The sequence below is a fragment of the Vigna unguiculata genome, chromosome 1 (genome assembly GCF_004118075.2).
Source record: "Vigna unguiculata cultivar IT97K-499-35 chromosome 1, ASM411807v1, whole genome shotgun sequence".
NCBI classification, from domain to species: Eukaryota; Viridiplantae; Streptophyta; class Magnoliopsida; order Fabales; family Fabaceae; genus Vigna; species Vigna unguiculata.
In genome coordinates this window covers 33,200,909-33,213,151 of record NC_040279.1, presented here as the reverse complement: position 1 = coordinate 33,213,151, position 12,243 = coordinate 33,200,909, and the positions used below count along the sequence as shown (strand labels likewise).

Here is a 12,243-nt window from a genome sequence, read left to right as displayed (position 1 = left end):
TAAAAAAATTTATTTGACAAATGATAGTACATTATTTGACAATCATTTTATAACTTTTATAAAAATAAAATAATTTTAATAAAAATTAATTTTGATATTTCTAGAAAGAGTGAATAGTAATTAAAGATACTATCAAATGATAGTACAAATAAATATAGTGTCAAATTATCACTGCAACCATTTAATCATTTCTACTAATCTAGATTCTTAGTTTCATGATTGTTTAAACATGGTCTTCTAGCACAATATATTCTCCAATAAGGAGCCAACGCTGTTTAGCATGCTCACATAATTAATAGTAAAGGAAAGGAAATTCATATTTTGCAGTAATAAGAAAAGAGTGTGAAAACAAGCTTTGCTAAAATTTAACCAAAATCCAAAATATTAAACTGAATCAATTAGACTTTTTTGAAAAACCATTTACTACAATCAATAATGTTTACTCAATGTAGATTACAATTTGCGCGTATTTCAACACCATCACTCTCCAAATTCCAACATTGGCAGGGAAAAAGGAAAGACCAAAAAACCTATATATTTAAAGAAAAGCAAGGAGAAGGAAAGACGATGAAACCCACATCTAAATTCATGCACGCAGATATACAAAATACGAAACAATGACTTCACAAAACCCATAATCCACAAATTGTTTTCTTCCCAATGAACCTGCTAATCTTGAACGGCATCAATTGTTTTGCCTGTCCTAGCTTGTGAGATTCGATTTGCATAAATGGTGACCAACTTCAACTGCGTGCTGTTAAGCCCTTGCAAATACGGCAAGAATGCTTTCCCAAGCATGATATAAATATCCACAAGGCAGAAAACAACGGTCTGCAATCATCCGCCATTTACATAAAATGAGAATGATGAAACCGAATAATATATAAAGGAACAACAAAGACAGACAAAAAAATACAATTATTAGTGGTAAATGATACCCCAACCCTCACATTCAAAGAAAATATTTATAGATCATAGAACCAGTCAAACTTTCTTTAAACCAAGTCAACTTGGCACCCTTTTATAATGTGTTCTTATTAATCACCTAAATTTAATATTTAAACCTTATAAAGAATTAAGACACAGACAACTAATTAACCTACGTATGCATCTTTACAGCGTCTTTTAACTTACAAGTTTTTTAACATAAGAAAATTTTTAGATGTAAGAAGTTATGGAACATAAATTACTCCATATAAAAGACCTCTACCTTGCGAACATCTGCACTCTGGTTACCAAAGGCTTCAAAAAGAGCGGGCAGAAACGAGGGTAACTGAGCCATCAGTTCCTCCTGAGAAAGCCGCCCTACAAGCTAAACAAAAGGAATAGTACGATGTTAATTGTTAAACAAGATAAATATTTATAAAGCATGAATAGTTTATGCATAAAAATGAACCACTTCCTATGAACCAATGGTATGATATGGTACGATACTCATAAACACAAGGATACAGTGAAATTCATAAAAACAAGGGATATGATACAAATGCAAGACATTCAAGAGAAAAAGAAAAAGGAAAAAGGCATGCTCCGTTGTGAAGAATGCAACAGTGATAGTCCTATGAAGTAGTTGTCAAAGGGCAAAAGAGTAAACAAGAGATACAGGCAAATCTCAGGACATGTTAGGGTCTTAAGTGCCCTAAACACACTAGTAGAGGAGAATTTAATAACCCCCTATTAAATGGCTTTGGTATTTTTATTTTTAATTTAATAACTACTTTGTTTTTTTAATAAATATATAGTTTTGCTACCTTAACAAGTGGCCTAAGTACACTAGTTAGCATTTACATTATGTTTTAAAGGTATAAGAACCAAATAAGACAATACGGACTCTAAAATACTCCTTCGATTTTAAAATATCATCGATTCGTACTTCTTTCAAGATAAGAAAAACATTTTATTCAAAAAACACTTACCTTTGTTAAGCAATTGATGCAAATGACAAGTGTTTTCTCATCCTCAGTAACCAGTAGAGGGACAATGACCTGAAATGGTTTAAATTCTGAGCATTAGCTTGTAAAAAAAAAGTCAAACCTCATGCCTTTTCTCAAATATTTTACGGAGAGTAAAGCAGCCATAAAGTAGAAAATCAAGAAATACATACACTTAAACATCTGAATGGATCATACTGAGATAAAACAATGGTCAGGCAGTGCTCTGCTTCATTGGAGACCTGAATAATGAATGGAAGAAGCTGAGACAAGGGAAAGAAAGCAAATGCAGAAAAGACAGTAGAATTGGCCAACTTTTGCAACCTTAGGAATGATATCTTTTGTAACGTGAAGCAGCTTCTCAATTACAATCTCAACAGAATTCTCCATGTCGCCTTTCTGAACAATAAAAGTACAAGTTAAATTTTACAATCGAAAAAATCATTTGTTTTATTAAATTTAAGTCTCAATAATGCCTTATGCCTATATACACAATTGGCAGGATAGACGTGATCAAAAGCATAACCCCAAATTAAAACGATACAAAAGGAGTAGGAACCTGGTTTTTAAGCATTTCAACTATCAGTGAAAGAGCAAGCTCTTTGACCGAGGAATCTGAATCATCCAGTACCTCAAGCACAACTGTCAAAATCTGATTGAAGTACTGCAAGTACACCATGAAAAGGTCATTACATAGAGAGAAGGGAGACAAAAACCTCTACAAAGAATATCAAAAGAGTTATTTACAGTTCACAATAAATTATAATTACTTTTTAAAAGTTTAAACAAACAAGTAATATATATTATTTGACAAAATTGGAGAAATTATAATTATCTAACAAACAGAATTTACATAATTAATACCTGATTGTGCATCAACCACAATGAAAACAGCCCAAATGATCAAACAAAAATATTTTTCTCACTAGATGAACAGGGCTATATATATATGCAGGGTTTAGATTCAGGGTTAAGGGATCTTTTATTTATTGAAGTTTTTTAAGAGTTATTAGAGTAGAAAATAAGCTTCTATTGTTTCTGTAAGCTGCGTTTTGCTTGATATCAACAACTATAGCGGAGTAACTAATTGATAGCAGATTGTCTGCCTGGTAATATCATACTGAACTAGTGGTTAGTTCTGAGCTTGTTAGTCTGAATCATGATAGTATGACATTAGTGTTAAAACAAATCATAAGTATTTCTTTTTCAATATTTTATCTTTTTCCCCTGTTTATCTCACTTTATATCAATTCCTGAATCATGATAATAAATATGGCTGACAACCATATAACTTGGGAACAGTAAAAAAAACTTAATCAAATCAAGCATACCTTGGTCCAAATAGAATGATCATTTGATATAGAAGCATCAACTAATTGTTGAAGTGCAGTTCGTTTACTTGAAATAGGGCTTCCCTCACCCCCACTGCATACCTACAAAACAACATTTTATACGTATCACTCTAAAGATATACTTCTATTAAATAAACCTAAACACCATGATCCCCTAGAAGTAAATGAACCAGGTAAAGATGTCACCCATTTGTCTTTACATTGTCAAGAATTTTGCAATAATTTCTTCACTGATAGTCCTTATTCAAATAGTTTTCTGGTGCATTTTTTTTTTTTTTTTGTTTTAGGGGTATGCTTTATCACCCTCCTATTTTTTTTTTTTCACTACCCGTTTCTCTTTGTAACAAATCCCATTTTTTTTCAAGCAAGAAACATACAAAACCAACTTATCCATACTAGTTGCATCACTCACCATATGAAGAATTTGAGGAATGCTGGGTCCTGTTTCTGTTATGGAGTTAATCTTTACATCTTCGGCTGTGTTATGATTGAATGCCAATTCAGAAGAATGTTCCGTGTCATTTACATAGCCCTCAGCAACATTTAAATGCTCAGATGACATCAAACCATTTACATCTAGACGAGGAGTTGAAAGACCTTCCAAGTTTATGCTACTGTCCACATGTCTATGTTGGTTAGTTTGAGAGGCAAAGTTTTGACCCATTGGATTGATTGCATAAGCAAGATCTTTAGTTTTTGAAGCAAGACTGCCACTATTGGGATCAGTTTCAAAATTTTGATACAGATGTTCCTGAGTTTCACCAGAAGATGCTTGACCAAGACTAGCTTTCACTAGTGTTGAATCCTGGGAACTCCATTTCCTGCCACCATCACCATCAAGGGATCCAGCAGAATACCTTCCAAGGTAATGAGCCTTCCTAGAGTAACCAACATATCCATCTTCAGAGGATGTTCCCACCACATCAGATGAATCATAGGAAGACTTAGAACGTTGTCTTTCTTTCTTGTTCTGCAGATAGTTTATTAGGTCTACTTCAATGCGAGGGGTATATTGTTTTAAAGCTCGTCTCAAAGAATTTTGTTCTTCAACTGACAAACTCAGAATGAAATTAAGAACAGCAGTCGAATCAAAGTGAGAATACACTGCTATAATGCATGTAGTGGCTGCTTCTTTAAGCTTTGTATTTTTATCATGAACCAGAGGGGTCAACTTAGCAAGCCATAATTTTAGGATGCCAATATTAGCAGCACCTTCTGGATTCATGGCATGTTTGTTAAAGGAATTGATTGCAAATTCAATAACAGCCAATTTAGCCTTTGGAGACCTCTGTTCATCCAGTGAGCGTAACAATGCCGGTAAAAGAGAATCTATACTGTATGTTTTGTTCACAACTTCCAAAGTTGTTGAACATGGCTGCCTGACAAGTTCTTTAGGATCAATTAACCGAGAAAACACATGGGGTAATATTCTTTCCATGTAACCTTCAAAAGGCTTTCGGCATGCTGGAACAATATCTGCAAGTGTTGAAAGAGCAGCTTGTGCAACTTTATGATGGGGATCATCCAAGTGCTGGAAAAACAACTTCATTACCTTCTCAAAATTCTGAACAACTTCAATAACTCCTTTTGGCCCTTGCTGCAACAAAGAATGAAGATAATTAAAGGCAGCAACCCTAGCAGACCAGTCAGAACCTGAACTAAGTCCTTCACTCAAAGCTTCGTGAAGAGATGAGGGTCCTTCCGCATAATTTGGCATCTCTCCAACAGATAGCTGATTATCATCAAAACTCCTCCTCCTGCCAGCAGACATGCGTCCAGCCACATTCTTTCTCAATAGTGGTCTCTGGAAATTAGGCACATAACTATTATGTGATTCCCTAAAGTTCCCATCTCTATAAGGGGCATCCAAATACTGCTTATCGTGGTTGGGTTTTATAAATCTCCTAGTCTCCCTAATATCACTGTTATCATCAAGTGAACTTCTTTCTTGTAATCTGTCAGAGGCCCTTTTACTCGAATATGATGATATTGATGATAAAGGTTCAATACCAACAGTGCTATGATAGGACAACTTGGCAGAATCCTTTGAAGCTTGAATCTGGGTGATTATGTCAGACAAACCAAGACCACCATTTCTGTTACTACCTTTATTGATGCCAGAAGTAGTTGATTCTGTTGTTAAAGAGCTTGTCAGATGATTAGTTGCGGAGACAGCAGCAGGGAATGGTGGATCACGAGATGATGGAGGGTCAACTCCTGCACTAGGGGCAATAAAAGAAAAATTTACCGCTCAGATAGTTTAAATGAACACTAACATCAACCATTGAATGACATCTCAACCTGTAAATTGAGGTAAATAAAAACATTTGACAGGAAAAGTTATGTGGTACCTAGATCCAAACTCGATGACCGGAAAGATGAATTATGCTTATCAGACAAATCCAAACCTCTAAGCATGCTTTCAATAGCAGAAACCTTCTGCTTGCTTGCATGTAACATGCTTTCCAAACTACGTTCGGTACCCTTACCAAGTGACTTAGCTTGTGATAGAAGTATACCAGAGGAGATAGATGTCCCTGATGATATACTTGAACTTCTATCCATCGCAACAATAGCAGAAGTTCCATAACCAGGTAGATTAGAGGGAGCTGAGGTCTGACTAGCCAATGATGTCAGTGCCCCTCTGTCTCGAATGGAAGGTGAAGCATGTCGCCGATGTATTCCTCCATCCTCTTCATTTATTAACTGCAATTTACATTCAGTTTAAAAGATGACTTGAACAACAAAAGTAAATAACATTCACAAGATCATAAGTGTATACCCTTTGAATGGCAGGGTCAAAGGATGCAAATAGGCGACGAGATCGTTCTGGCCAAGTTTTTGCAAACATTCTGTAGCACATCCTTGCAGTAGATCGAACCTATCAATTTTTATACAAAATCATTGTCAAATGCATAGACCATCAAGAATCAATGAAATGCTAATAAGTTTGTCCTAAATCAATCAAAAATGATACATAAAAAGGTTTGCCAGAAAAAAAGAGTAAATGAGCATATTCAGCAAAAATTCTAATATAGAAGGTTTCAGAATCTTAATAATTCCTTACCATACAAAAACACATTGAGACATAAAGTCAACCAATAAATAAAAAGGATTGTGGATATCCACATTGTAATAATCACTACTAATTTATCCAGTTATACATTTAAAACTGAATTTTCACCAAAGGAGAACCTTTTACACTTTCCACAACTCCAATCCAACACACCTATCAAGGTGTAAAATTTCCCGATGGCTCAGAAAGAGGAGATGCCTGACTGAAAAGCTATTTAAAGTTTACAAATTTGATGCATAGTATATTTACCACATCAAAATTAAAAACCTACCTCACTCATTGCATCTGAAACACAACACTTTATCATATCCTCATATAAATCAGCAGATCGATGTATTTCTGGTGCATCAGGCCAATGTTCCAGGACCAAAAGTGCATATTCACAACACCTACAGTACAAATGTCAGATGAAATTAATCAAAAACCAAAACCCTTGACTGTGTCTTTTAAGTAGTTGATAATATATACCTTGCACGAAGTACAGCATTTCGATCATTTTTTGCACAATCAGCTATACGGGGAAGAACACGAGCAACTTTGCAGTTGCGCAACATCTACAAAGTAGAAGACAAAGGTGAAAATGACACATAGCAAGAAGATTCAGACAATTAAATGAGCATATTATATTACCGTTTTTATGCAGTTATCTGCAGACTCTGCAATTACAAGCACAGTAATCACAACCAGCTTGAAAAGGACCTGATTATCAGATCAAGAATTAATAATTTCAAAATCATCAAAATTGTGATAAATCCAACATAACTAGGCCAACTTACTGGTATAAACATTTCCGCACATGCTTCAAAATCACCCAAGAGATCCTTTGACAAAAAGCACAATAGATGGCAGGCCTAGAAGAAATCAAACAACAAACCAAAAACTGTGGGATATAAGAACCTAATTTATGGTCACGGTCTTTGAATGTAATTATAATGAGACAAAAACAACAAACATAAGGAATTCATCAAAAATAAAGGATTGCTTCAAGAGAGAACACTCTCTTCTTAAGTTCCAAAGACAGCCCCTTGAGACAATTTTTTGCTTTACAAATTAATAGAGGAGAATATACAACAATAAAAATATTAGAGCACCTGCTTCACAATGCTAGATCTTCGATCTGACAATTGTGTGCTTAAAGGTCCAACAAGTTGCTTCAAGAGCCCTCGAAAACATGGATAATCAGCAGCACCTGATGAAGAAAGCATTCAGAATGTATTCAACAGTCAAGCCACAGGAAAGGAAATTGTATTACATTCAATTTAATAGCCAAATGAAAATTACAGTTAACCAAACATAACAATTTATCCTTAAACAATAGGCAAAAAAAAGTATTACAATAAGAAAAACAATGCAGATAATTCAAATAAGGGATTCTATGCGGCACCTTTTATAGAAAGTCGGTTTTTATCTCTTAAATCTACACAAACTCTTCTCATTATATAAATACACTACACCTAAATATAAAGCCTTTAATTTTGTGTAAAAATGACTAGAGATTATCCATGTCAAAGATTTTGGAACAATAAAATCCAATACCATATTCATAAAAGATTGCCATAAACTTCCTTCATGATAGTCTACAACATCAAATGTTATTTCCCTTTAGACTTAAAATAGCAAAAAGCTCTTAATATCGCACTATAAGCTAAAATATTTCTGAACAGGAATTTGGAACCACCTACCTCCTAGAACAAGACCTTCAACTCTCTGCATAGCAGCAATTCGAATTGACCAGTCTTTTTCAGGCACAAGGGTAGATGCAATCTTCTCAATTTCCCTGATTAACTCCTTATCTGAATATACCTTCACAGGGTCTATGGGTTTCTCAGTGATGTCACCTTCTCCTGCTCATGGTTCAACAAACAAAACGTATATGTAAATAATCAATATTATCATCAAACTATACAGTGTGTTACCAATATGTTATATAGAATACTACAAAAAATTACAATTTTAAAACATACAATGCTACTTATCTCTTTGAATCATATTATTTTATCTTCCTCCAACCATTTTGCCTCCCCCATCAAAATCAATCAATTTTTCCACAATTTGCACTTGCACCTCATGTAAATTTTATCATTGAAGAAATGCATAAGAAAATATCCCCCAAACGACAACAAAAAGCTTATCCAAGGACCAATATGTAACTTAAGTTAGAATCCCGAATATCAAGTAGGTTTAACTTCTGGAATTACCCAAGAATACACATTAGCTACAATTGAAAAACCAAAAAAAAAAAACATCATCACAATTAGTGGTAATTGAAATAGTATTTCTCATAATTAAAAGCTAGAAGTCCTAACATTGTGATATAAAAGCTTGGCTAATAAATATAAACTCAAACTAAAACATGTGGTGTCAAAAATAAACACGCCCACACATGCTCTATGGTGTTCATGACTCCCCACTACTTAACAATTCAAAGCATGTTTCAACACAGCCACAACTATGCATCTTAAATTAGAAAATTATAAGGCAAAATAGAGAATTTATAGATAAGATATAAAGCATAACCCCATGTATACAATTACTTCAATGCTAAACAAAAAATTAAACATTTATGATTGAGGAATTACAAAGGCACTAACCTCCGAAAAGAGAGGTCTCCCTGGAGGAACTTTTAGCCTTTGGACTACTTTTCTTGGGATTAACACTCAAATGCTTAATTTCCCCAGTAATATATCCACCTGGAATACCATCTGAAGAGCGAACATTTGGCTGAATTCCTTCAAGCCTGGCATTAATATCTTTCACCTGAAATCAACATGATGAGGTGCAAATTCATTAGCTTAAAAGTGTTATACATACATAAACACAAACACACACACACACACACACACTTTAAATAACAATGAATTAGGAAAGTGATTTCTGTTTATATTTACCAATGATGAAGGAAGATTGTGGCGGTGAAGTTCATCACGAAATTGAGGCCCAGCTTGAGTATACATTTCCTGAAAAAGGATAATGTCAAAGAAATCTTCTAACAACAACATTCATCTTACCTTAAGTCTATAATCAATATCCCCCGGTATGACTATGAATACAATGATAACTCAACCTTTGTTAATGGCATCAAGATATTAATTAATGAAACTGTTCAATAAACCATTATGATTAACTTAATCCAGTTATCTCAAATTTAGAGCCATGAAATTCACAAGCCTCTGGCATTTAAATATAACATTTACTCATGTCCTCTTTAGACAATAGATCCACTTCCATTTTCATATTCGTCAATATTTGTCATTCTTTAAGCTAAAATAACATAACAATATTAGCAATTCTTTACGTTTTTGTTCAGAGATTTAGGAATTGAAATTAGGTATTGATATGTCATAAACCCATTTTGTAGTAACTAACTTGGTAATGTAATTCGAGTCCTTTAGCCAATATACAATTATACAATACTAAATGATTGTAAGATAAAGTATACTTACTTCAATGCACAAAATAGCTGCTTCCCTAACAGCAGGATTTGGATCGCTTAGCAAATGCAAAACCTGTCAACCACGTTTAGGAAGGAATCAGTATTTCATCCCAAATATATTTAAATGCACAAATGATATGTACTGCTTATTTGTAAAAGTCTATACAGGGGGAAGGATAGCCCGTTGAAGTGGGAGCTCTGTAGATGCAAATAAATTAATTGCAGCTGTGACAGTTCGTGTAAACTCCTCTCTAACTCTCCAGCTTTTATGTGCCCAAGCAAAGGACCCTGCCCTTTCAACAATTATTGTTGGAGAAGAAACCTGCAAATGATAATCCAAAATAATATCAAAATGTAGAGTACTCAAATAATATCACTTTGAAAATTACAATTATTCACTTTAAAAATTACAACTATGACATATTAGTTCACTATTACGCTCGTATAACATAAACCCCAAAATACATGTGTAAACATTATCCAATCAGAGTATGTTTGGATGGAATGAACAGGCCTGGAATGCAATTAGCATCTTCTGTTGTTTATATACATTTCATGATGAAACAAAAAATAAATAAACTAGTTCTGTCACATACTATATTCCGCAAATTGGAGTGAAAGAAAAGAGGAGTATTGGATACAATGGAATGAAATACATTCCATCGGGTTCCATTCCATTCCCAAACAATTCGAAAACTGGAGTCTAGCATGATGCCATGTTATTCCACCCCTTTCCACAAGTCCAAATATAGCCTTGGATAAAGATACAGAAAGAAAGTGTAAGAGAAATACTACAGCTGTAAAAGGTCATATAGATATATAAATCCAATCACAGATTAGCCACGTGAAACTCCACTCATATCTAGTGATAAATCAAAAGCTCGTGCCAACATTTACGTTATACAATAAACCAAACACAATCTATATCACTTAGCATTAATCTACTCGACCGACAGCTAAAATAGTTTCCATCTTAAACTGTTCATGAATCACATCCATCCACGGGTCATTTAGAAAGGACGATGCACCTACAAAGCTTATGACTACATAATTATCAACTTAACCGATTGCATAAGTCAGTTACAATTAACTGCTAGGAGAGATAAATCCTATTTGACTCACAAATGAGACAACCAGAAAAACTATATATTTTCACGGACATTGAGACTATCAGAAAAAGAAATTCCAGAGCCTGTTCTTCTGCAGAAACTAGTAGTAGACACTCTGGCACATGTTTCTTGATGAACCTCAGGAATCTAGGTTAATTAAAAAAATCAAACGACGCCATACTGATTCATTGGACTTGAAGACACCACAATTTAAAACACGGCATCTAAAAGGCTTTAGGTTCATGAGTTCATCTATCCTAATAATATACACGAGGATCCAATCACACCAGCAATAGATCCTACGGCTAAGCCGTTATTTAAGACTAAAGATCTAGCTATATAAATCAGTTTTTCATTCTCCAGAATCATAACAGCGATCATGCAAAAGCGAAATAGCGACAATTTAGTTTTCACTGCCGCACAGTTTCCGCTCGGTACATCAAAGTCGCTCATTATTATCCTAATAATTCCTAATCTGCACCCTACAGTTACAAGTTAGTTACCACCACACTCAATCATTGTCTAGTCAGTATCGAGTAACCAAGTTTAATACCTCCATGAGAGTGAGCAAGAGGCGCCTGGCGGCGTCTCGAACAGGCTGTTTGGCGTCGCCGAGACGGTCGACGACGGCGGGGAGGAGTGCGTTGAAGTGAAGCTTGAAGTGGTCGCCGGAGAGGACGGCGGCGGAGGCGAGTGCCTGCAGCGCGCCCTGCGAAACGCGGAAGTTATTGTCCTTCAAGAGATCCATACAAGTGTCGACGAGCGAAGTCACCTCGGAAGACGAGAGGCTCTTTCTGGAAGCTTCCAGAAGTTGGTGGAGGCGCTCCACGCCCGCCATCCTCTCCTTCGTATCCTTCGCGCGTGACAGTTCCAGCGCCTCCTCCATTTCGATCCGCAACCAATCAGATCTGAAGAGCGAGCGAGTCAGTGAGTCACTCAGTGAGTGAGTGAGTAAGTGAGTGAGCGAACGGGTGACACTTCCACACCAATGAAGATGAAGAATCGGATGAGATGACTCGGCGGGACCGTATAATTTCTCAGAGAAAGAGAGAGAGGCTGGATTGACGGAGAAGAAGACGAAGGACGAAGTTGAAGTTGAAATTGAAATGAAACGAAATGAAATGAAAACTTGCTTATGTGGTTGTGGGCGAGGTGGTTGAAATTTTAACCATCCTTTCTTTTAGAAAAAAAATAAATAATCCAACAATAATAATAAACAAAATCCAAACATATTTTAAATTATCCTTTTTCTCCGTGACCTAATTTCTAAACTATTACTGTTTATTAAAGATTTATTTGATTATTCCAGCAGTCTTCACTTTTTATGTCGTGTTTGTATTTT

General features: G+C 35.1%; 1 protein-coding gene across 1 annotated transcript; it reads right to left on the bottom strand.

The window, feature by feature from the left end:
• Positions 1 to 364: 364 nt before the first annotated feature.
• On the bottom strand, positions 365 to 12,034 carry LOC114188097 (CLIP-associated protein). Its single transcript, XM_028079921.1, has 21 exons — positions 11,455 to 12,034; positions 9,959 to 10,114; positions 9,803 to 9,865; positions 9,248 to 9,316; positions 8,951 to 9,116; positions 8,042 to 8,203; positions 7,451 to 7,548; positions 7,136 to 7,210; positions 6,990 to 7,058; positions 6,828 to 6,913; positions 6,631 to 6,748; positions 6,066 to 6,164; positions 5,635 to 5,989; positions 3,696 to 5,500; positions 3,263 to 3,364; positions 2,491 to 2,595; positions 2,256 to 2,330; positions 2,105 to 2,173; positions 1,917 to 1,985; positions 1,211 to 1,312; positions 365 to 831 (listed from the first exon to the last, which is right to left on the bottom strand). The coding sequence occupies exons 1-21, from the start codon at positions 11,785 to 11,787 to the stop codon at positions 670 to 672; spliced, it is 4,338 nt and encodes a 1,445-aa protein (XP_027935722.1). The 5' UTR covers positions 11,788 to 12,034; the 3' UTR covers positions 365 to 669.
• Between the last annotated feature and the right edge of the window lie 209 nt (positions 12,035 to 12,243).

Coding starts and splice junctions, on each gene's coding strand:
- LOC114188097 (XM_028079921.1), bottom strand. CDS start 11,787: ATGGAGGAGGCGCTGGAACTGTCACGCGCGAAGGATACGAAGGAGAGG. Junction 5,990..6,065: donor TTGACCCTGCCATTCAAAGG/GTATACACTTAT, acceptor TGTAAATTGCAG/TTAATAAATGAAGAGGATGG. Junction 2,174..2,255: donor CAAAAGATATCATTCCTAAG/GTTGCAAAAGTT, acceptor TTCATTATTCAG/GTCTCCAATGAAGCAGAGCA.